This window comes from Rattus norvegicus, chromosome 10 (genome assembly GCF_036323735.1).
Source record: "Rattus norvegicus strain BN/NHsdMcwi chromosome 10, GRCr8, whole genome shotgun sequence".
NCBI classification, from domain to species: domain Eukaryota; kingdom Metazoa; phylum Chordata; class Mammalia; order Rodentia; family Muridae; genus Rattus; species Rattus norvegicus.
This window is the reverse complement of record NC_086028.1, coordinates 15,440,046-15,463,684: the sequence shown is the minus strand read 5'-3', so window position 1 is coordinate 15,463,684 and position 23,639 is coordinate 15,440,046. Positions and strand designations below refer to the sequence as shown.

At 51.8% G+C, this 23,639-nt stretch overlaps 3 protein-coding genes and 1 long non-coding RNA gene across 10 annotated transcripts in view; 2 read left to right on the top strand and 2 right to left on the bottom strand.

Annotated features, from left to right (window-relative positions):
• Positions 1–1,296, bottom strand: part of LOC134480763 (uncharacterized) — a 4,139-nt gene extending 2,843 nt beyond the window's left edge. Inside the window, exon 1 of the long non-coding RNA XR_010055541.1 lies at positions 1,171–1,296. This is a non-coding gene — a long non-coding RNA (uncharacterized LOC134480763). The remainder of the gene's footprint in view (positions 1–1,170) is intronic.
• On the top strand, positions 597–16,605 carry Pigq (phosphatidylinositol glycan anchor biosynthesis, class Q). 6 transcript variants are annotated; one of them, NM_001007607.1, is given in 11 exon segments: positions 597–633; positions 5,615–6,313; positions 8,945–9,076; positions 9,207–9,327; positions 11,286–11,412; positions 11,687–11,840; positions 11,922–12,033; positions 12,410–12,490; positions 12,800–12,914; positions 14,377–14,438; positions 15,249–16,605. In NM_001007607.1, coding segments are annotated over 10 exon segments (1,746 nt in total). In that variant the 5' UTR covers positions 597–633; positions 5,615–5,624; the 3' UTR covers positions 15,402–16,605.
• Mettl26 (methyltransferase like 26) overlaps positions 15,682–23,639 on the bottom strand; it is a 54,450-nt gene continuing 46,492 nt past the window's right edge. For both annotated transcript variants that reach the window (XM_063268931.1, XM_063268929.1), the window contains one exon: positions 15,682–23,639. Coding sequence is in view for 1 of the 2 variants with exons in the window: in XM_063268929.1 (XP_063124999.1) it covers positions 23,596–23,639 (44 nt within the window). In the remaining variant the exon portion in view is untranslated.
• Positions 23,026–23,639, top strand: part of Rab40c (Rab40c, member RAS oncogene family) — a 35,224-nt gene continuing 34,610 nt past the window's right edge. Inside the window, exons 1-2 of the mRNA NM_182675.2 lie at positions 23,026–23,084; positions 23,187–23,371. Coding sequence (NP_872616.1) covers positions 23,230–23,371 — 142 coding nt within the window. The 5' untranslated portion in view covers positions 23,026–23,084; positions 23,187–23,229. The remainder of the gene's footprint in view (positions 23,085–23,186; positions 23,372–23,639) is intronic.

Genomic DNA, 23,639 nt, shown 5'->3' with positions numbered 1-23,639 from the left:
ACTGCATCAAGGTATACCAGTATCTGGGGGGAGATGGCCTGAGGGTGGGCTCTGGGGAAAATAGTCCGTTGCTATGACTGGCCGGGCCTGAGTCCCTTGTACTATCGTGGAAGATTAGTAGGCTCCTTGAGGGCTGCTGAGCCTTCTTCCTGACACCTGCTCTTAGCTAGCCTTGTGATTTCCTCTTGGCAAGTGCTCCTGTCTACACCGAAACCATGAATCACCATCTCTTGATCAGGTTCTAAATGGGGTCACCTTCACTTCCCTGTTCAGTATGCTCATAGTTTTTCATGGCCTGAAACCCCATGGGCCATCCAGTCCCTCGTTCTGCTAGCTTGGGTCTCAGGAGGCCTGAGCTCTGAGGCCACACTTGAAGCTATAGATCCTGGGGACTGAGGCTGTCTGCCAGCAGATACCTAGGCAAGATCTCCTGCCGAGTGCCCCAACCCCTACATCCTAATCAGAGGCAGGCAGGCAGGCAGGCAGGGTGTGGCTAGGCTGGGCTGGGCAGTTTAGGGGAAGGGTGTGGTTCCTTAGTGTCCCCCCGCCCCCACCCTCAGAAATATCCCATTCTTGAGCCTCCAACAGCGCTCTGGGACCAAAAGAGAAGTAAGGAGTAGGCAAATCAAAGGGGTAAGCCTTATATGTGTCCTGAGCTTTTGGGTGGGGTCCTGGGATGGTTCTGGGTAGCACAGGTTCTTTCATACCCTTCCATTCAAGACAAGAGCCTTTCCTCCCATGTTACAGATGAGATCTGGAAGTGGGGAAGGGCGTGTGTGCACATGTGTATGTGTGAGGAGCTTACTCAGTGAGAATCTGTGTCTCACCCATGATCTTCAGGTGGGAAAGAGCAAGAAAAAGGTGCTTGCTTTTGTCCCCTTCAGGGTGTGGGGTGGCACCCAGCCTGTTGTCTGGAAGTTGAGGTCACCACACAAGTCACTCCTCCAGGTTAGCTCAATATGTCCTGATCATTATGTTGTGGGGGATTAACAGACAATAAAAGAAATTTTGTTTGTAAGTAGATGCTCAAATTACTGCGTTGTTAGGGGAATTGCTCTCAGACTATGCGACCCACGGAGGTCGCACTCTACCCGCAATGTAGAGAGATAGTGGGCAGGGCGGGGGTTTAGGAGGCCAGGCAGGGTGTGGCGGTAAGAACAAAGCGGCTACCTGGATCCTCAAAGGCTGGATCCACCCGATCTTTCAGGACATTTACAGCGAGGGTAGCTTTGATGACAGGAGCCGTGCGCGCGGAACTCTCGGGCTCAGGCAGTGGACAGCCCGGGCACGTTTGGGGACCGGACCGTCGCGCGACAACGCGCGGAGCCGGCGGAAATGGTGCTGATGTCCCGCGGCGGGCCTGGGAGCCGCGAACACAGTCGTCCTCCCGGGCCCGCCGAACGCGGTGCTCAACCAAGTCCCTTCCCTACCGCCTGGGTACGCGGCCCGGGGGATCAGCCGGTGAGCACTAGCGGGGGCCGGGGCCCGGAGAGGAAGAGGAGGAAATCCCGAGGCAGCGCAGGCCTCTTGGTCCTCAGTGCCTGGTGCCTAAGACTGTGAGATAGGAAGCTGGAGGCCGGGGTGGAGGGAGCAGCGGCTACCGCGCAGCTGACCTCCAGGCTCAGCGGCACCCTTTGTGGGTCTGGGCTTGCTATCCCGAAATTGAGGGCGGCGAAAGGCCCCTCCTCCTCTCCAGGCGGGGAAATTGTTGAAAGATTCCTGGGGCACCGGCTGAGAGGCTCATATTTATCGACTCCAGTAAAAATCGGAAACAGATTACCCCCACCCTTTGAAATGAAAAAGGAAAGCATTTACAGAGGCAAAAATGTGTTTCTGGACAGATTCTCTTATAGGCTAGGTTGGCCTCAAAATCCTAGTGTAGCAAAGGATGACCTTGAATTTTTTTGATCGTCCTGCGGCCACCTTCGGATTACAGATAAACTACTACTATCGGTCTATGAGGTTCTGTGGACTGAACACAGGGTCTTGTGCAGGCTAGGCAAGCTCCCTACCAGCTAACTACATCCCTAGTAAGAAAAGTGGGGTTTTTTTTGGGGGGGGGGCGTTTATCTTGAACGTGTGGTAAAACCGAACCCTCTCAAAGATTCACAAAGTAATGTTTCAGCTATGATGTGTCCCAGGCCTCTCCTAACTGGGCTGTACATCCCTCAATCCTGCTCCTTGCAGGGGAGTAAGCAGTACCTCTGCTTTTGCTCAAGTCTGACTTGGAGTTCTGTGGAGAGACTTCCTGGGGCCTCTTATTTAGACCTCCTGGGAATGGGCTGTCCAGGAGGGACTTAGCAAAGGCAGCTTTTCCAAGCTTGGGCTGTTCTTTTAACCAGCATCTTTAAAGGTGTTCGCACAGCCCAGGTCTCTGCCTTCTCTTTCCAGCCTCTCACCTCTTGTATCGATCGCCTGCTCTTTCATTTTTTCCTGCTGCTGAAATCCCAGCAGCCCAGTGGAAGCACACTGCTTTTTACACTTCAGTGCTTCCGGAGAGGCTGAGTTGGGAGTAAGGGTGGGGATTTGCCTCCAAACTTGTTGAGTTCTCTCAGTGCCCCACAGATCAGAGCACCAACCTCTCTCTGCCTTCCACCTTCTTTCCTTAGACCTGAGCGCTCTCTCTCTCTCTCTCTCTCTCTCTCTCTCTGTGTGTGTGTGTGTGTTTGGGTTAAGGTAAACTATAAATGAAGCATGCTCTGTAGAAAGGATGTGCATAAACACAGTGTGCATACAGCACAGTGGATTTACACCTTGAACAGACTCAAAAACAGCCTTCACAACATCAGTTTATAATTAGACCAAGGGCATGTCTCTTCCCACCCTGTTGTGAACATTTTTCCTTAGTTCATGTGAAGTGTTCCCCAGAAGAGCCAGATATTTCGCTGAGCTGGTGTATCCTTACAAGGTAGTTGAACAGGAGCTTGGGCTGGGCTGAAGGGTCCCCTATGACAGTGGCGCACTGGGGCTCTTACAGGTAGAATGGCTCTAGTATTTTTGTTTTCTTTTTTTTTTTTTTTTCCAGAGCTGGGGACCGAACCCAGGGCCTTGCGCTTGCTAGGCAAGTGCTCTACCACTGAGCTAAATCCCCAACCCTGGCTCTAGTATTTTTAACAGTGCATCACTACCCCGTGTTGTGGCCTTCTGGAGACAGTTCCTACTGAAGGGACAAGAGAAATTGATTCTTGACACTGGCAATGGAGATTTGGCCTGGCCTGGTATTGGGCATCAGGTTTTCTCTGTGGACACCCACCAGTTGCCTGGCTCCTCCAGGCACTTTGGGGTTTTGTTTTACTGGAGGCTTCTGACTTGGAGTTCTATGGAGAGGCTTCCTGAGGCTCCTTTACTTGACCCACCTGGGAATGGCTTTTTCAGCCTCTGACTGTTCTTTTCATCAGCATCAACATTAGGAAATCTGACAGTGCTAGGTCCTGTTAGTCCTCTCAGCTTTGGGCTGGCCCTTTAGTTCCTATGAAACCCTAGGTCTAATCCTCAGTGTCACAAAAACAAAAAGCTTTGCCAAGTTGTTCACGTGACGGTTTCTTTGGGCTGGTATGCTTGCAGGGAGGGAGCAGAAGTATCTGGGTTCCTCAAGCTCTGGGCATTTGTCTTTAGGACAGCTACCACCACCACTTGTGTTACCATCCGTCTGTCCTCTTCTCTCCAATTATTTTATGTGAACACTAGACCTGGAAACCAGGCTTCAGCCCAAGATCTGGGCCTCCCTCAGGAAAGGATCCAAAAATGGGGGTCTTTGCTCTGGGTGTCTTTCACTTCACATGGGCAAGATGTGGTATTGACTAAAGAAATGCCTATGTAGGCACCTGGACCTTGCCAAACATTCCAGCAGTTCAGTCCAGCAGGCACAAGCGAAGGAAACCCACAATCTCCAAATAGCTCCTTTCTGTGGAGGGAAAGGTGTAGGGTTCACAGAATAAAGGGTTTGTAGCTGCTGTGGTGGTTCTTGATGCTCAAAGGTCACACCAAGGGCCTTTGAGGAGTTCAAGGGCTAGTGTCCCCTCAGAAAATGCATTGACATTCTCTCATGGAGAGAAATACTGCTCTGCCGGGAGCCCTGTCTTGGGGTGTCTGTCAAGGATTTCAGAGGTGAGTAGAGGGCAGAGCAGAGGGAGCTCTACTACAGAGCTACATTTCCAGTCCCTTCTTTACTTGCCTTTCGAGACTGAGTCTCTGTGTCACATCTCTGAGGGGAAAGGTGTCCTGGAAGTCTGGTGCCAAGGAATAGCACAAAGTCACACCACACAACAAGCCTCATTCAAGAGATTTATTGGGAAAGACAGAAGGCAGCTACCTCGTTTTGGGCCAGAAGTAGCCAAGAACCGTGAGAGGCAATCTTGTATAGGATTTCTTGGGAGGGTGGGGTGGTGGACCAAGTTTTCCAGGGTGGGGATTGGTGGGATTTCAAATCCTGAGCTAGGGACAAGCTCAGGGATTGGTGAGTTTTCAGCGGCAGGAGGACATGCTCCCTGTTGCAGGAGAGGCTCCTTCAAGCAGGGGCCTGAGACTCAGCCTTAGGACCGGTGCTGTATCTGAGCCCCAAACCAAGTTTGTTTGGTTCACTTTTCTTTTTCTTTTTTTTATTGTCACTTTTATTTTTATTTTTGGTTATTTGGTGGTGTTTGAGATCAAATTCAGAATGTTGGCCATGCTAGGCAAGCCCTCTTCCATTGAAAACTATCCCTGACCCTCCAAAACAGGCTTAATACCTTTTCAGATTTACCTCATGTATGAGGTTTTGCCTGCGTGTATGTATGTGTAACCACACATGTGTCAGATCTGCTAGAATTGCAGTTATGAATGGTTATGAACCACCGTACCGGTGCTGGGAATCAAACTCAGGTCCTCTGCAAGAGCAACAAGTGCTCTTAACCTCTGAGCAGCTCTCCAGTCCCAGGTTTTAAAATTTTACCTTAACTCTTACTTAAGTAAATCCAGTTTGTTGCTGTTTGAGACAGAGCCTTATTGTGTATGCCAGGCTTCCCTGAAATTCATGTGTAGGCCTTGCTGGTCTTGAACTCGCAGTGATCTTCCTGCTTTAGCCGCCTAAGTATACTGAGATTATAGTCAAGAGCCATCTCCCCCAACCCCTTCTTCTTCTGAAGGCTAGTCTTGAACTCCTGGCACTCCTGCCTCCACCTCTCCACTGCTGGAATTACAGGTGTGTGTGCATTACACAGCTGGCTGGCTTCTGGTCTGTTATAGTTGTGCTTTGTGTACGTGCTCATACTGTGTGCTTTTACAGATGTCACTCATGAGGCCTTTCTCATGAAAGCCCTCAGGCTCAGCCCCACACTCCTCTCAGTCCACAGTATCTGTATCTCACTTTGCCTTGCTTTAGGCTGCGTGCCTTGGAACATGAGGAAGCACTGCCCAGCCATCACACATATGTCTGCTGTTTCCTGAGGCAGTGATTGGAAGAGTACAGGCTCTGTGAGATACGTAGCCATGACCTACCAAATCCCGAACTGTGTTTTTCCAACCTGTGGCCGGCCGGGTGAATGATCTGTAAGGGTGCTACAGCGTCTTGCAGCCACTGTGCTGCCAGCTACACAGTGGCAGCAGCTCTAAAACAACGCTCTCTCCTCTCTTGCAGGGCCCCCGGCATGGTGCTCAAGGCCTTCTTCCCCACATGCTGTGCCTCAGCAGACAGTGGCCTATTGGTGGGACGGTGGGTCCCAGGACAGAATAGTGCTGTGATCCTGGCTGTGGTGCACTTTCCCTTCATCCCCATCCAAGTCAAGGAGCTCCTGGCCCAGGTGCAGAAGGCTAGCCAAGTACAAGTGACTGTGCTAGGCACCTGGTGCCACCGTCAGCAGGAACCAGAGGAGAGCCTGGGGAAATTCCTAGAGGGCCTGGGTGCCATCTTCTCCCATAATCCCTGGTTGCAGCTATGCCGGGAGAAGGGCACCAGATTCTGGAGCTGCAAGGCCACTTACCATCAGATGTCTAGCACTCTGGACACACCCACTGAAGACCAGGTCATGCTCATTTTCTATGACCAGCGCAAGCTGCTGCTCTCCTGGCTGCATCCACCTCCGGTACTACCTGACTGCCAGATTGGAGACAGCACAGCCAGCACTGGAGGCCTAGCTGACATCTTTGACACAGTGGCACGCAGTGAGGTTCTCTTCCGAAATGACCAGTTTGATGAGGGACCTGTGCGCCTGAGCCACTGGCAATCAGAGGGAGTGGAGGCCAGTATACTTGTGGAGCTGGCAAAGCGGGCCTCTGGGCCTGTCTGCCTGCTGCTGGCTTCTCTGCTGTCCCTGATCTCAGCAGCCAGTGCTTGTCGGTAAGTGCCTCAGACAGGAAAGGTAGAATAAGAAACTGGTCCCTCGAGAACCACAGGCTCTCCCTTCAGTGTGCAGTGGCATCGATAGCCAGAGGGTCCCTCCTGAGGCTGGTGTTCCTGGGACCCAGTTCTCGTCTTCCCTTCCCTCCCTTTGCATGGTAGAGCATATCGTAGTAAAGGCTGCTGTTCCTGGAGACCGACTGTGTGAGGCCCACCTAGTTGGGTGTAGAATGAATCGCAGACAGTGCAAGCACCAAAGAGAGAACTCTGATGAGCACAAGCCTAGGTTATTGCACTCCTAAAATAATTATATGTAGCTGGACAGTGGAGATGCACACCTTTAACCCCAGCCCTCGGGAGGCAGAGGCAGGGGGATCTCTGTGAACTCAAGGCCAGCCTGGTCCACAAATCAAGTCCAGGACAGCCAGGGATATTATACAGAGAAACCCTGTCTCAAAAAAAAACTACGTATGTATGAATGTTTGTCTGCATTTATGTATCCTGTGCATCCCCAGTCAGAGAGAGGGTCATGTGGGTGCTAGGAATTAAACCTTGTCTTCTGCTTATCTCACTAATTTTTGTGTTTGGGACAGGGTCTCAGCTATATAGTCTTGGCTGGCCTGGAACTCGCTATGTGGACCAGGCTGGCCTCAAGTTCTGCCTGTGAGAGTGCAATACCTGCCTTGCCTGCAGTGACCTGTGAGGACACAGAACTGCCCACTCCCCTGCTTTTCTGTTTTCCCCACAGCTGGCTTCAGGGGCAGTTCCTCTCCAGGCCAGCCAGTTGTCTGGGGTGGTGGTACTCACCCATGATCTCTAGAATCATGGGTTGCTGGCCTGGTGAGCAGTTTGGAAAAGTCCCCAAGTCCTTGGAATGCTGGGTAACCCTAGGTTCTTTTAGTTTAGCTTGTGAATGAAGAATGAGGGCCTGGAGGCCCTTTTCTCTCAGAGATGATGTTCGTTCTCTCCTCTCTCTCTCTCTCTCTCTCTCTCTCTCTCTCTCTCTCTCTCTCCCTCCCTCCCTCCCTCCCTACCTACCTATCTACCTGTCTCTCTCTATCTCGAGGCAGTGTGTCATTGTGTTGTCCTGGCTGACCTGGAAAACTCTTTGTGGACCAGGCTGGCTTGGAACTCACAGATCCACCTCCCTCTGCCACGGGGATCAAATGTGTGTGCCATCATAGTACTGGACAAACCCTGTACCAGATGAGCTATATCTCCAGCCTAAGATACTGTTTCCTTGGTGCTGCTGCCCATAAGGAGCTGTAGGCTCGCCCCCTCTGTCCTCCCTTTAGATCTACAGACTGGTTTCTAGTGTGGGGTCTGACTTGCCTTTTCCAGGGGCTCTGGTGACCTTAGGATACCGTCCCAGAAAGGGAGCCCTGGGTAATCTATAGGAATACACTTAAATGCAGGAGCTGCTGGGTATCTTGATGTATGGTGTAGACTTTTGTGACAACCTTAGAATTAAGGTGAAGATATGTCTGGGCCCAGGTGCCATTATATCACAGATGGTCCTTAGTATTTCTTATCAAGAGACTCAAGGAAGGCAAAGAGATGCCTGTGTATTAAATGCAGACACCAGCCTGTCCATCAAGCAAGAGTCAGCAGTTATGAGTGCTGATGTACAGGCGAAGCTGTCACTACAGTAAAGAGCTCCTCTCTACCTTTCCTGACTTTGTGCCCTTCTCAAACAACCCAGGCGTGGAGCCTGGGCCATGAAGGACTGACCCGGACCCTGGAGTTTCATGTGCCCAGTGAGAGGTCACTGTGGCTGGCTGTTTGAAAGGGAAGGCTCTGTTGAGTACAGTTCGGAATGGACTCCTAGCTGCACTGTGGAAGAGAGGCCTTTAAACCTTCCAGAGTCATGTCCTGCTCTTTCCTCCTGAGGTTACACACAGCTCTGCACATCCCAGGGGCCCTTGGGTCCTTCCTGTCTCCCGCTGCTGCTGTTCTGTTTGTTACATGACCGCAGTCCAATTGCTATCAGGAACCTTCTTCGTCCTTGACTTGAAGACATCTCTTGTTACCATCCAGTAGGCAGGGCAAGTCCTGGGTGGATGGGAGATGACCTAATCCCCTTCTCCCCTACTTTTAGGCTATCTTTTGTGGGGAAGGCAGCCCTAACTAAGCTGGTCTTGTACTGGAGATTTGTTTGCCTCATCCTCCTGAGTCCTGGGATTAAAGGCGTGTGTACTCATGCCTGTCTATCTTCTCAGCCATCTTTTTTCTTTTCTTTTCTTTTCTTTTTCGGAGCTGGGAACCAAACCCAGGACCAAGCGCTCTACCACTGAGCTAAGTCCCCAACCCCTCTTCTCAGCCATCTTGATACTTATCTTTGCATTGACTGGTGAGCTCAGGTGTGCCTGAGGCTCTGCGAGGGGTCCAGCTCTGTGGTATCAGTAAGCATGGTTGAGGGTGGGGGGTCAGGAAGGGGCTGTGCATTTCACACCTATGTGTCCTTGCTTGGCTGTGTTGGTCATCACATTTGCCTGGGCCTTGCTGAGCTTTGAAGTGAAATCAAAGGGCTCCAGGTGAGTAGCTCTGGTTCTTCTTTCTCAAGTGAGGGACCTTGGCTGGGAAGGAACCAAAGGCTGGAGTTGTCAGTCTCAGCCCTTACATTCTCCCTAGGCTATGGAAGCTGGGGCCTCTTGCCTTCATCAGAAGCAAGCTCTCCACTTGTGAGCAGCTCCAGCACCGGCTGAAGCACCTCTCATTCATCTTCAGCACCGAGAAAGCCCAGAGTCCCATGCAGCTGATGAGGTGGGGTTTCCTTTACAAGGAAGGGTGGGGTGGCCCATCCTCTTTGCCTCTGCTCTGCCTTGTGCCTCCAGCCAGGCCTATCTCAGGTCACAGGCTGTGTCGAGCTGTGCTTTCTCTGTTTTCCTTCCAGGAAGGCCAACATGCTGGTTTCTGTGCTCCTGGATGTGGCCCTTGGCTTGCTGCTGCTCTCTTGGCTCCACAGCAACAACCGGATTGGACAGCTGGCCAATGCCCTGGTCCCTGTGGCCGATGTGAGTGGATTCGGGTGGAGCCCAGCTTCATGAGGGTTGGGAATCCTCTCGGGTAGTCCTTTAGCTGGCAGGAACAGCTCCTCCCTGTCCTCACCTAGAGACCCTGCCTTTGCCCCTAGCCTGAGATGTTTCCTGGCTCTTGGGACAGGCTCTTGTTTCTTGGTCTCTCAGGTCAGCATTGGCGAAATGCCTGCTGCCCCTTCTTGAAGGTGGCAGTGTCTGGGGGCCATTTTGATTGAGGCTTTCATGGACTCCTTCGTGCTAAGCTTATCTTCCAGATGAAAGCCAACCTCAGGACAGCTCTGGCTCAGGGCTGTTGCTGGGCTGGCCATGCTATTGCCAGATTGCTCTTACACTGGAAACAAGAGACATAGTCTTGTCCTCTCTACTCCCGGTGTTTCCCTACACGGTATGTACAGCACATCCACACTGGTCCCTTCACCTCATTTCTACCCAGCCTTGGAACACTTCAGTTCTCCATCTCATCTGCAGTAGACTCAAAGCAGTTTGTACTGTGGAAGCCTTGAGGGTTCTGCTTCTGCTCCATCAGTGCAGATGCGGGCTAGGTCTGCTCGTTGCCAGGCCAGGAATCTGGGGCAGCAGTGGGCCCTCAGCTTTAAGATCTGTGGAGGTCATCCCAGTAGGAAAGAGGAGCTGGGGCTGGGTAAAAGGGTGAGGCTGTTTCTATATTCTGTTTCTTGGCCAGCTTTGTCTGAATTTTCCTTTTTACAAAATTGCAAAAAAAAACAAACCATAAATATTTAATTAAAAGATGGAGTCTTTTCCGCTGCCAGGCTTTTATCCTTTAAATATTAAATAAGACCTATTTATAAAGAGGGTTCTGCTCTCCTCCCTGGTGGTCCCGAGGCTCTTGCACAGGGTTGCAGAGGCTTGGGGAAGAGCATGGATGGATGTAAGAGTTACTCTTGAGGACTGGACAGTGGGCCACACCTTTAATCCCAGCACTTGGGAGGCAGAGACAGGCAGATCTCTATGAGTTTGAGCCCAGCCTGGTCGCTACAGTAAATTCCAGGACAGAAACTGTCTCAGAGAGAGGGAGAGGGAGAGAGAAAGAGAGAGAGAAATAAAAACGGACAAGGATTACTCCTGGGGCCTCACCTTGGTGATAGAGTGGAGCATCCTTAGCCAGGACCAGCTTCCCTCTTGTTGAAGTCCCTGTGCTGTTCACTGCACTCAATTGTGTCTTTTCTCTACGGGCCCTTGTTCTCTGGGGCTCTGACCTGCTTGCCAAGTCTCTGATAAGCCTGACACCCTCTCACTCACCCAAGATTGCTATCAATTGCTGGGTAGCCCTACCTCTGATAGCGAGTGGATGGTGAAGTCTTTAACAGAGGCCTTCAGTATTTCCCAGGTGTGGTTTGAATTGAGCCATGGTCTATCCCATCCCACATCAGCAATATCCAGGTATCATGGGCCTAGGACCCTATGGGTCTGGGACTGAAGTAGCAGAATAAGAGGATGAAGGGAGTTCTCAGGCTGAGGTAGATGTCTCATGGGGACACATACACAAGGCATTGGTTTATGTATTCCAGCCTGTTAGATTCCTCAAACCAGGATCTTGGAAGTCATCTGTGACCAGGGGTCAGGGGTCCAGTGGCCAGACAAATTTGGGAAACACTGTTTTTGTCCAAAGTTAGAAGACTTTGGTGCACATCTTTAATCCTGGCACTTGAAAGGCAGAGGCAGGTGGATCTCTATGAGTTTGAGGCCACCCTAGTCTACACAGTGAGTTCCAAGACAGTTAGAACTATATAGTGAGACCCTGTTTAATTAAATAAAAAGACAATGAGTCAGAACCTTGGAAGGAAGTCTAGGCTGCCTTTGTCCTGCCCAGATAGCCTGGCTAGAGTGGGAGCCTGTTACAGACAATCCTCACCTACTCACTCACCTACCTCAGTGTGACCATGTCATCCCTCCCCTGCCCCATGTCCCTGTAGCGCGTGGCTGAGGAGCTCCAGCATCTGCTGCAGTGGCTGATGGGTGCTCCTGCTGGGCTCAAGATGAATCGGGCACTGGATCAGGTGCTAGGCCGCTTTTTCCTGTACCACATCCACCTGTGGATCAGTGAGTGCCTGATGGGCAGGGTTGGGCAGCCAAGCGGGCTGGTTGAGGAGAGCAGGGGACCCTAGTCAGGGGCCCCATTTCCCCTGCTTCCATTTTCTGGCCTCCTGTTTGTATGGAGCCAGCTGTGTCAGGCCAGCTGCTCAAGCCAAAGTCGGGCCAGTGACTGGGCCTGTGCTGTGCTCACTTGTGTCCGGCAGTGTCAGGTATCCATTCCTGGAAGCGTGGGCTCCCAGTGCCTCACTGACACTACTTATGGCCGAACCCCATCCTGCAGGCTATATCCACCTAATGTCCCCCTTTATTGAGCACATCCTGTGGCATGTGGGACTCTCAGCCTGCCTTGGACTGACTGTTGCTCTGTCCATCTTTTCGGACATCATCGCCCTTCTTACCTTCCACATCTACTGCTTCTATGTGTACGGTGCCAGGTATGTATATATTCAAGTGGGCACTTATCGGGGAGTGAGTGCATGGGTGAGGTGTGGCACTCATGGGCCTATGTCCTACAGGCTGTACTGCCTGAAGATCTATGGCCTCTCCTCGCTCTGGCGTCTCTTCCGGGGAAAGAAGTGGAATGTTCTGCGCCAGCGGGTGGATTCTTGTTCCTATGACCTTGACCAGGTACAACTTTGCGCCTGCCGTCCTGGCCGGCAGCTACTTAGACCCAACCAGGGCCAACCTACTCCTATCCTGCAACTGGCCTGCAGCATTTGACCTAGGGGAGGTACCCGCAGTCCTACATGCTTTACCAAGGTAGGCACAGGACCTGCTTTGGCTTATTCCCTTTGCTTGGGTATCCTGCTGTTTCCCCACAAGACACCAGGTCCACAGGGTATACAGACAAGCCCCCTCATGGTAAAGGGAACATGCTGATCCTTGCTAGCTCAGGAGACCAAAAAAATTCAACTGCAGTTTAAGATGTGTATGGGCAGTGATGGAGTGACCTCCCTGGTCTGGATCTTGTGATGCCAGGTATGCCGGTCCTTTTTCCCTACAGCTGTTCATCGGGACCTTGCTCTTCACCATCTTGGTCTTCTTGCTGCCCACCACCGCTCTGTACTACCTGGTATTCACCCTGGTGAGCCCAGTAACTCCCGCCCTGGGACCTACAGAACTTGGGATTGGTCACTGCCTGGGCCAGGCACACAGGGAACATCAGCATGGCTGTTCTGAACTCTCTGGAAACTATGTACTGGTCTTAAAGCAGTTGGGGATCCTGTCCTGGAGAAGACTGGCTACAGGGGTGGTTGGGACCCATAGTAGGATAGATGGGGTCATAGAGGAGCCCTCCTCTAGAGGTGAGCCTATTGGGCCGCTCTCCTCCTAGGCCTATCTGATGTGTGCCCTCAGCCCCAGTCAGTGTCCCTAAATGTCACCTTTGCTTCAGCTCCGGCTCCTGGTGATCACTGTGCAGGGCTTAATCCATCTACTTGTAGACCTCATCAATTCCCTCCCACTGTACTCCCTTGGCCTTCGACTCTGCCGACCCTACAGGCTGGCAGGTAAGTGTTGGGTGCTGGGTGGCTGGCTTCTGACAGATGATATAACATACCCATAGGCCTTACGAAAGCACCTGTGCCAACCTGATGTGTCTCCTGCCTAAAAGGATTGGTGTAGGCAGGGCCATGAGACAGACTCGGTCCTGAACACACGCTGCTATCTTCTCTCTCCCTGGAGAGTAAAGTTCAGAGACAAAGACCAGAAGCACCATCCTTCCTGTAATATGTGAGACTTGCGTGAGGGTCTGCGTGGGATATGGCTCAGACTCAGAGGTCTGTCTCCATGTGGTTACAGGCTATATGTCTGCCTTTGATGACCTTCACCCTTGGAGGGACAGGCCAGAATAAGGGCTGCTAGGCTGTAGCCGGATCATCCTGCACTGTGTAAAATCATCACCTGTCACCCAAGCTGTCTCTCTGGGTCTCTGCATTCTGATACCATGTCCCTTGAGGGGACCTATCTTCAGCATGAGGTTGTTATGGGCAACCCATGTGTCTCTGGGGCTTTGGATACAGCACGGACTTTACTAATATATATATCATAGCCAATGTTCAACACCAATTTGATTTCTAAGGTGACCAGTATGCCCATCTGACTCTTCCAGCCAGCTCAGACCCTTTTGATAGGGATTTGCAGATTCCTTGGCTTTAAACCAATTTCAAGGTCTGCCTTCAGGCATTTCCCTGCTGCTGAAAGCCTATAAAACATTGTGTGAACATCCCTCTAGCTAATTTCTCCATTAGCCTCAGGGGACCCAAGCCAGAGACTCATTTGCAATGTTACTCACTTGCCTGCTGCCCCCACTTCTTCACCTCAGAACACAAAAACAGGTGGGCCATAGTAGTCCTAGACACAGCCTGGGTATAGGACCTCTTCCTCCTTAGCCTAGAGCCAGTGCTGGGGCAGGGCAGTTTAACTTTGCTTGGAAGGCCCTTTCCACTCTCTGACCCTTCCCACTCTCTGGCTTTAAGCTTCGTTTTCAGCTCATTTGTTTTCAAGACTGGGTTGCTCTGTGTACCTCTAGCAGTCTTGGAACTCACTCTGTAGACCAGGTTGCCCTGGAACTCAGAGTTCCACCTGCCTTTGCCTCCCGAGTGTGCACCACCACACCTGGCCCATTTCCTGCTCTTTTGAGAACCAGCTTCCTGGATTTCCTAGACCTGGATCCCAAAAGACAGGCCTGGGGTACTATGGGTCCTTAAATCAGCCAGACACAGAAGTTGTAAGACTCTGAACCATTAATAGGGCGTCCCACCCAGCACAGAGGCAGCTGGGAAAGGTAGAGGAGGCAAGAATATTGCATGCCCAGGCAGGTCTGCTGCCACCTAGCTCTGCTCAAAGGGACTTCTAGTGTCTAAAATTGCCATCTACAACAGCCTCTGCTGACCCGTAGCATTCAGTGGGACCAGTGAAAGCTGATTGGGTGTTGCCACCTTCCTTCCTAAATACCTTGCTTTCCTATAGCTGGTGTGAAGTTCAGAGTTCTGGAAAAGGAGGCAGGCAGGCCCCTCCGCCTCCTGATGCAGGTAAGAACTTCTTTACGCTTCACTGCTACTCAGACCTGGGACCCCCTCCCACCATATTCCTCCAGTTCTCTGGGACAGCCGGTGTCAGCTGGTGGGACACTGTGGTGTTATATCAGCCAGAGGTCAGGTATAGGCAGGACGACCCAGTGGAGCTAAGGGATAGGTTCCCAGGCATCTGAGCACCATAACTCGCTATGTCTGGAGCCTCCTCAGCAGAGCTGTGGCTACCTAGTGTGGTCTACATAGCTGACATGTAGTCCAGCCTACGGGTGGATACCCCTTTCCTTGGCCAGAGACATCATGAAGCTGCCCTGGGTCCCATAGTGCTCAAGATTGTGATGAAACAGGAATGGCTTTACAAAGGCCTCATGACAAGTCGCCATTTCCTGTTGGACTTGAACCCTGGCTCTTCCAGTCCCAGGTTCCAGTCCCTGTGTGACTTTGCAGGTATTGAGTTGTACCTTGGGCCAAGTCCAAATCTCTCAGATGCTGAAACATCTGGCATGATCCTTCTCCTCCCAGAAGCCTAGAGACAGAGTAGATCCTAGGATAGGGCAGACACTGAGCTCCCTTTGTCACCCTCAGGGGACCAAAGTGCTGTATGAGCTGCTCCTCCAAGTGTAGATAGCATGGCTATTCTGTAGGCAAAGGTTTGTCAGAGCCCAGCTGGGCTTGCCTTACGGTTGTCTAGCTAAAGATTCTCTGGAGGGCCAGTCAGGCTCGGGATGCCAGCCCTCAGGAGCTTCTGTGCACACAGCTGAAGCACCTGTGACCACCCCCCCCCTACTGATAACTGCCCTGCCCTTGCAGATAAACCCTCTGCCCTATAGCCATGTTGTGCACACCTACCGTCTGCCTAGCTGTGGCTGCCATCCCAAGCACTCCTGGGGTACTCTGTGCCGAAAGCTGTTCTTCGGAGAGCTCATCTACCCCTGGAGGCAGAGAGAGGACAAACAGGACTGAGGAGCTGGACACAGCCTGCTCATAGCTACTGCAGCCATCTCACCTCCTCTGCCAAGATAGCACTGACCATGGGGGTCATCTCAGGCCCCACATGGGCCAACCAAACTCTGCTAAATGTAGGCAGGCCTTACCCTGCCAGCTTCACTCCTGCACTCTGGCTAGCACAGTGGTTCTCAACCTTCCTAATGTTGTGACCCTTTAATATAGTTCATGTTGTGGTGACCCTAACCATAAAATTATTTTCATTACTACTTCATAACTAATTTTGCTACTGTTATGAATTGTGATATAATATATATATATATATATATATATATATATATATATATATATATATATATATATCTGTGTTTTCTGACAGTAATAGGTGACTGCTATGAAAGGGTCATATGACCCCCAAAGAGGTTGTGACTCACAGGTTGAGAACCACTGGTCTAGTACCACCTGTGTGGAGACCCACATGGTTTTTGTAGTCGTTGCAGTGAGCCTGATTCCTAGGAGCGCTCTGACTCCACTCCCTGGGATATGCCGGCATGTCCTCTTGGCTGCTTTATTGGGTGGGAGCCCTCCTGGGCCCCTGATGCACTCCAGAAGCCTCAGCAGAGCATTCCCATGGGAACAGGCAGTTGCTGATCCCCTGCCCCAGCGGACTAATCCCTCACCCTGCACTTCATGGGGTTCACTCGTGCTCCCTGGAGATTGCTTTGTCAAATCGCTGCTAATAGGCCTGTGTGTACCCTTTGCTTCAAGTCACATCAACTGGGGTGACTGGACACCTGCCAGCCTGGCTGCCCTATTCTTGCTGAGTGCTCCATGTGTGGATAGGCCCTTTGGCAAAATATTCTTTCATTTCTTACATACTCCTTACGAGACCAGGCAGCTCCCTTCTGGACAAGCACTTCTGTATTATGTGAATGACCTTGGGAAGGTGGAATGGCCAGGGTTCCCTGACACTTAGTGAGACACCATGTGAGCTAGTCCCTAGGGGCCAGGAAACCCCACTGCCTGATGGTCTAGAAGTGTCTGCTGTGGGCAGGCAGGAGGGGGCAGCCGGCCCTGCCTGTCTCTCAGGGCAATCGACCTCGGTTCATTTGTGCCTGCTTCCTCTTGCTATAGGTCACAGCCGCTCTTAAGCACCTAGTGCAGGGTTTTGGTGAAGATGAATCCTGATCCTGTGGTGACAATAAAACCTTATGAATCTGGAGTCCAGCTTGGTGTGCTGCTAGTCTGACTAGGTGGGTGGGCTGGGCGGAGCACTGGGTCACTCCAGATGACTGTCATCATCTCCTGCCTAAGGCCTCCACGAGGGTCTGCCAAGTTGGTGTGCAGCCCTAGGCACTTGAAGACGGCATAGACAGGTGAACATAGCTAGGGCCTCAGGGCCTCTGGCCAAGCTTTCACCCTGATTCTTGGGGCAGGGATGCAGTCTGATAGGGCTGGGGCTGTCTACTCTGGGCTCTGCGTATGTGGATTCCAAACAAAGCGGAGCACTGCCCTGGACTGACAGGTTTCTCTGTGTAGCCCTGGCTATCACAGAACTCATTCTGTAGACCAGGCTGGCCCTCACGCAGATCAGCCTGCCTCTGTCTCCCCAGTGTTGGACTGAAGGAGTGTGCCAACACCACCTATTTTTAACTGACTGAACATCTGCAGTCTTCAGATGCCTCCAGGCCTGTTGTCCTGGTCATGGAGAAGGGGCCCTCATTGCTTTCGAACCTGGGACTCCACAAAAGATAAGTATAGGCCAACCGGGAAGTGCCATAAGGCCTGGGTGAGCCTGTGTCCACATTGAGCCTGCTGAACTCTAGGCAGGCCTTACACTCGTCTCTTGGTAATCCTTTGGGATTCAACTGCACAGATACCACTTCTAGGCATGCATTTCTGCCGCACTCTGCCTGGCCACCCTTACCCATCCACCAACTGCCTGCTCTCACCCCTTTACTCCTCTCAGGCAGAGCTTCTGACCTCAGCCCAGCTGGCCCTGTCATGAGATGAGGTTGGCAGCTGTCATCCTGTGCAGCAGAGGGCTGGGCTGTCTGCCCTTCTGAATACCAGTCAGGGCCTGGCACCAGAGCTGGCTGAAGGAACACTGGTCACTGGAGCCACAAGAGTTGTCTCCCGCAGAGAGCTGTGCCCACAGAGGTTTTTCCGATGCTTCTCAGACATAGCTCATGTATGTCTAACAGGAGGGCTGGTGTTTGGTGGCATTGCTTTGGTGGACAAGGTGCCTGGTGCTGTTAAATGGTGGCCTTCCCAGGAGCTAACTGTCAGGTTCCTCTCACAATCGGCCTTCTTTTGTAACTAGAAGAGCTTGTCTGCGGGTACTTGGGACACGAACATGGCCTGACTCTTCATCCTCTCCATGACTGTCATGTCAGTCACTGTCTGGATCTATCTACTTATGAGAGAGGTTCCAGGCCTCTTGTTGCCAGCCTAAGGCCAGGACTTCTGAGTGATTGAAACATTACTATTTTGAAATATGTATCATGGGGTTGGGGATTTGGCTCAGTGGTAGAGCGCTTGCCTAGCAACCCCAAGACCCTGGGTTCAGTCCCCAGCTCCGAAAAAAAGAAAAAAAAGAAAAAGAAATATGTATCATGTGTTTCAGGCTGGCCTCAACTGGCTACATAGCTAAGGATGACCTTGAACTGCTGATCTTCCTGCCTCTACTTCCTGAGTATTGAGATACAGTTATATAACACACAATTTATGGACTGCTAAGGATCAAATCTGGGATTTCATGAGTGCTAGGCAAACTGTCACCTGCCAATTTCCAGCCAAACTGAATTTTCCTGTGGTTACTTCCTGATCTTCCTGGACACAGGGTCTGTCCCCTTGTTTGATTCCCAGAATTCTCAGAGGACTTAGGGTTCCATCCAGAGTGGGGAAGTTGGTTTTAGTCCGCTTTCTCTAATAACAAAAGAGCCCAGATGCTTTATCAGTAGAGGTTCATTGGCTTGTCCTAGAGGCTGAGAATCTGAGGCCATGGACACAGCATCTGGTGTCAGCACTTTTGCTAAACAACATGGTGCCAGGCATCACATGGTGAGAACAAAGCAAGTGTGCTAGCTCATTTCTCCTCCAAGGCCACTAATGCCACCATGGGAGTCACCCTCATGACGTCATCTACTAATTACCTCCCATGAGTCCCGCCTGACAAATTGTGAAATAAGGGGTGAGCCACCATGCTGCTCAGTCCACTCAGCCTCAAAGGCCCATCTCTGTTTCTGGAAATATTCTCACAGATAACCTTGAGACAAAGTGTGACCAGTTTTCTCAGTGTTCTTTAAATATAGTCAAGCTAACACCTGACTTCAATTGTCACAGGCTGTGTGACTCTTTGGAAAGGGAGATTGGGTTTTTCCCTACCCTTAGTCTCAACCCCCATTGGTGAACATCGCTATTTCAAACCTTACACCTCTGAAGAAAGGCTCTCACAGTCTTTGCAGCCAGCACAGGGGGTGAGAGCCATCAGAACAGAGGCAAAGCTCAAGTCTGGGCATAGTAGCCTCTATAAGGAAGGAGCTCCCTGATAACCAGGCTGTGGCTCTCTAGGACTCTGTCCTCAACCATTCATCAGCTGAAGGTCAGGACTTTCTGGATTGCTGTTGATCTGTGTGTTGAGTATGATGTTTCTTACTGATCTATGTGATCCAGAGTTCAGGGACTGGCCACTCCTGGGCAAAATGTAGCCAGAAAAAAAAATACAGGTAATAACCTCTGGGATCCTTCGGAGATTCAGCGTGAGCCGAGAAGTCCTGTTGGAAGGCCTTAGGGTGGTTCTGCCCTCCTGGATCTAGGAGCCTCCACACCACACACCTTTGACCAAGAGAGTAGCAGGAAAGCCTGTCCCTGAAGGCAAGTGAGGAGAGCTCAGACGTTACTTCTCAGGCACCATCCCCTCAAAACTTCCCTGAATATTGTGTCAAGCTAAGTGGCAGTGTTCACAGGGTTCAGATGCTCAATGAAGGCTATGTCTTCAGCCTTGCAGGGAGATAGTCATTCAGTGTGGGGCTGCTGGAATGAAGGGCACCCGCTGCTGGAGGTAAGCCCTGGGTCCAGCAATCCTTTGGAGAAAAAACCCCTTTTTGGTATTTTTCTTTGTTCTTCCTTTTTTGGAGTCAGGGCTTCTGTAGGCCAGGTCTTGAACTTGCTTCAGCATCCCAAGTGTGCTAGGATTGGAGATGTGAGCCACCATACCTGGCTGCCTGGCTGGTGTGTGTGTGTGTGTGTGTGTGTGTGTGTGTGTGTGAGAGAGAGAGAGAGAGAGAGAGAGAGAGAGAGAGAGAGAGAGAGAGAGAGAGAGACCTGGAATTACTGAATTCTAGTTTCATATTTGAACATTTGATCTGTTACTTTTTAGCATCAGCGGGCTTGATAACTGCCTGATACTAACCTGACACCCACTGATCATTCAGTCTTAGTAACAAGTCCCTTGTGCCTTTTGTTATTCTCCTGAGGGATTGTCCACTGACTCCCATTCTGTACAATCTGGGAAAACCAACTGGTAGTGATGGCAAGAATAGTGCCACTGAAGTGGTCACATAGCTAAAGAGATAGTTTTCAGTGTGGGAGTTTAGTGGATTTCCTGGCTTTTCCACATGCTTGTCCAATCACAGCTCCCTTCTGTTCTGTGACCACCACACATGGCAACGCAGCTTCACCCTGCTTGTCCACAGTGTTGACATGACTGTGTGAATGTCTGTACATGTGAGTGCTCAAGATGGGCAGAAGAGGGCATTGTATCCCCTGACCATGGAGTTGTCGGTGGTTGTGTGCTGTGGTACGGAGAGCCAAATTCCAATCCCACACAAGTACAGTGACCATCCCTAACTGTCAAGCCACCTCTCCAGCATCTTTAGTAAGGCAGGATTTGTTATGTGGCCCAAGTTGGTCTTGAACTCATGGCAATCCTCCTGTCCTAGTATTAGGACTATTGGCGTGTGTCACCCACCTAACTTGCTTAGGTGGAGGTGCTTGCCTGGTCCTGTTCCTTGCTTTCCCAGCAACCAGGAAAGATGTCAGCTGTGGACACCTTCTGTGCTTAGCAGGCACTTGCAGGGACCTGATCACTGGTGGCACACTGCCACTGTTCAATGGTCATGTGAAGGAGCAGCACCTGAGTCAGCATTGATGGCATCTTCTCTTGACCTCCTGTTTCACTGTCCCAAGCAGCTGGCCTTATAAGCCTCTGCCATCACAGGACACAGCTGATTATCTTTTTTTTTAATATTTATTTAATATATGTGAGTACACTTACCATCTTCAGACACACCAGAAGAGGGCATCAGATCCCATTACAGATGGTTGTGAGCCACCATGTGGTTGCTGGGAATTGAACTCAGGACCTCTGGAAGAGCAGTCAGTGCTCTTAACCACTGAGCCATCTCTCCAGCCCCAGGTGATTATCTTTTAGGTCTGGGGGTTTTGTTTCACTTTGAGACAGGGTCCCTCTGTGTAACAAGCTCTGATTGACTGTCCTGGATTCTGTTTGTAAACCAGGTTGGTCTCAAACTCAAGAGATTGATCTGCCTCTGCTTCCCCAGTGCTGGGATTTTTCTGTGTGCCACCATGCCCTGTCAAGATTCATTCCTATGCCAGTTCTTCACATCTTTTTATGGGTAATACTCTCCACCATATCAACACATCTGTGTCTGCCATCTGATTTTTAATGATTTATGTGTCTCAGTGTTTTGCCTGCATGTATGTAAGTGCGCCAAGAGCGTGCCTGGTGCTGGAGAGGTTAGAAGTAGACCTCAGATCTCCTGCCTGGAACTGGAGTCATGGCTGTGAGTCAACAAGTTGGTGCTGGGAACTGAACCCAAATCCTCTACTAGAGCAACAAGTGCTCTGTGCTCTGAACTGCTGAACCAATTCTTCATCCAGTGTCTCATTTTATCTGTTTTTTTTTATAATTTTAAATGTGCATTGGTGTTTTGCTTGCATATTTATCTGTGTGAGGGTGTCCGATCTCCTGAAACTAGTTACAGACACTTGTGAGCTGCCATGTGGGTGGTGGGCAGCTAGGGATCTTTTTTTTTTTTTTTTTTTTTCGGAGCTGGGGACCGAACCCAGGGCCTTGCACTTGCTAGGCAAGCGCTCTACCACTGAGCTAAATCCCAGCCCCTAGCTAGGGCTCTTAACCTCTGAGCCATCTCTACAGCACCCCCTCCTCCCCCACATTTTATCTATTATCTGGCAATGTTCAGGAAGTTTGTGTAAAAACTGTTCCAAGGTACAGTATGTGTGTGTGACTGACTGCAGCACGTGCACCTACGGTATGTGGCGGTCAGAGGAGGATAACTTTCAGAAGTCAGTTCAGCCTTCTACCCTGTTAAAATGGGCTTACACCAGGCCAGGTAACTTTCGAACTGTTGGACAAATTTTCCTATCTTTACTTCCTTCCTTACTATAGGAGCAGGAGGTAGGTGGGATGAGGATTACAGATGGCCAGGCACCGGAGGGAGCTCAAACTCACTCTGTCAGGCTTACAGCGCAAGAGTGTTGGTCCCAATCTATGTTTACTTTTTTAATTTCTTGCTATTCACGTGACTTGTGAAAGCACTTTTCTGAAGAACGCTGTCCGTGGCCCTCCAGCTTCAGAGCTGGCCGACCAAGTGTACACATGCAACGTGTTGCCCATCCCGGAGTCCACCTGGATAACGCTGCTCTCGCTGGTCTAAGCTTCCAGGATCCCCAGTGGGAAGAATGTCCTCATAAGAGTCAGCTCAAAGGAGAAGACCTTCAGCATTCATGCTTGTGCCTAAACTCTCAGGAGCGGCCCCTCCTACTCCACGGCCAGGAGGAAGTCCCACCCCTTGAACAGCCTACAACGGACAGAGCCTTGCCCCCACCGGGACGAGCAGTAATTGGCTGTCCCCGCCCTGCCTCCAGGGAACGCGAGCCGGAGAGTGTACGTCCAAACTACGTTACTTCCCTTCGAGAGAAGCCAGTGCAGCTTGAAAGATATACTGCCCCCCCTCAGCGACTCATTCATGTCGCCTCAAGCAGGAGTTATCTCTATCCTTCCGCTTGTCCACAAGGGGGAGGGGTAGACTTGTGTAATATTTGACTCTTGATTGGCGCGAATTAGGAAAGGGGTGGGCTTAGAAGGTTATGATCGATGTGAGATGGCACAAATGCCTTAGCAGTGGTAGCCAATGGTGATGACAAGGGGGCGGGAGTCCAGGATGTTGCTTGTCGGTGCCGGGCTACTATGGCTCTGAGGCAGCCTGCAGGAAGCGGTAGGGGTTCAGACGGACATGCAAGAGCGACCAATGATTTTGGAAAATCAGCGGGGAAGTGGCCAATGGTCACAGCGAGGAGGCGGGGAAATTCGCCAGCCTCCGCAACACTGTGTACGAAATGGCGGGGACGGGACTTCAGTGACAGACAAGCATATAGACCAACAGAAATGATAAAGAGGGTGGCAACGGGCCAGTAGCAGTGGTGAGTGGGCAGGGCGGGGCGACCGTGGGCTGGGCGGCACCGTGTGTGGGGCGACGTGGGGGCGGGGCGATCGTGACGGCCAGGGTGCCAAGCCAATGGCCCGGAGAGGGCCGGCGGAGGGTGGCCAATGGCGGCCGCGCATCCGGGGGCGGGGCTGCGGGGCTGCGCGGTGCCGTGCGGGAAGCGGCGGGCGGCGGCGGCGGCGGCGGTAGCAGCGGCGGCTAGGAGGCTGAGGTGAAGCTGGAGGCAGCGGGGTGGGTGCACTGGGGGCGGTGGCCAGTGGGCGGGAGCATCAGCGTTTGGACCGCACGGCCGCTCACCAGCCTTCGCCCGCAGGTCTGGCGGCGGTGCCGTGGGCCGCGGTGCGGCGGGCGGGAGGATGGGCACCCAGGGCAGTCCAGTGAAGAGCTACGATTACCTGCTCAAGTTCCTGCTGGTGGGCGACAGCGACGTGGGCAAAGGCGAGATTCTGGAGAGTCTTCAGGACGGAGCAGCCGAATCCCCGTACGCCTACAGCAACGGTAGGCCGGGGTTGGCGATGGGCGCGCGGGGCGGGAGCGGCCTGTCGCGGGCGCGGGCGGCCTCTGCGCGTGTCGCTGCGGTATCCTCTGGCCCTGCCTTGGGGAGCCGTCGGCAAGCAGATGCGGGCCCCGGTGGCTAGTAGGAGGTTTCAGCAGCAGGTCTTTGGAGTCCTTTAGAGCCCGGAATGGGCCGCGCGGCAGATACCGCATGAGCGGCCGGGTGCTCACCGCACTGCCTCCGGAGGGGTTTGCTCAGGGACACCGCACC

What these genes read in the sequence shown, in the direction of transcription:
- Pigq (XM_039085366.2), top strand. Translation starts at nt 5,625, where the DNA reads ATGGTGCTCAAGGCCTTCTTCCCCACATGCTGTGCCTCAGCAGACAGT. An exon ending in TCAGCAGCCAGTGCTTGTCG is followed by an intron (nt 6,314 to 8,944) that starts GTAAGTGCCTCA and finishes CATTCTCCCTAG; the next exon opens with GCTATGGAAGCTGGGGCCTC. An exon ending in CCACATCCACCTGTGGATCA is followed by an intron (nt 11,413 to 11,686) that starts GTGAGTGCCTGA and finishes CCCATCCTGCAG; the next exon opens with GCTATATCCACCTAATGTCC.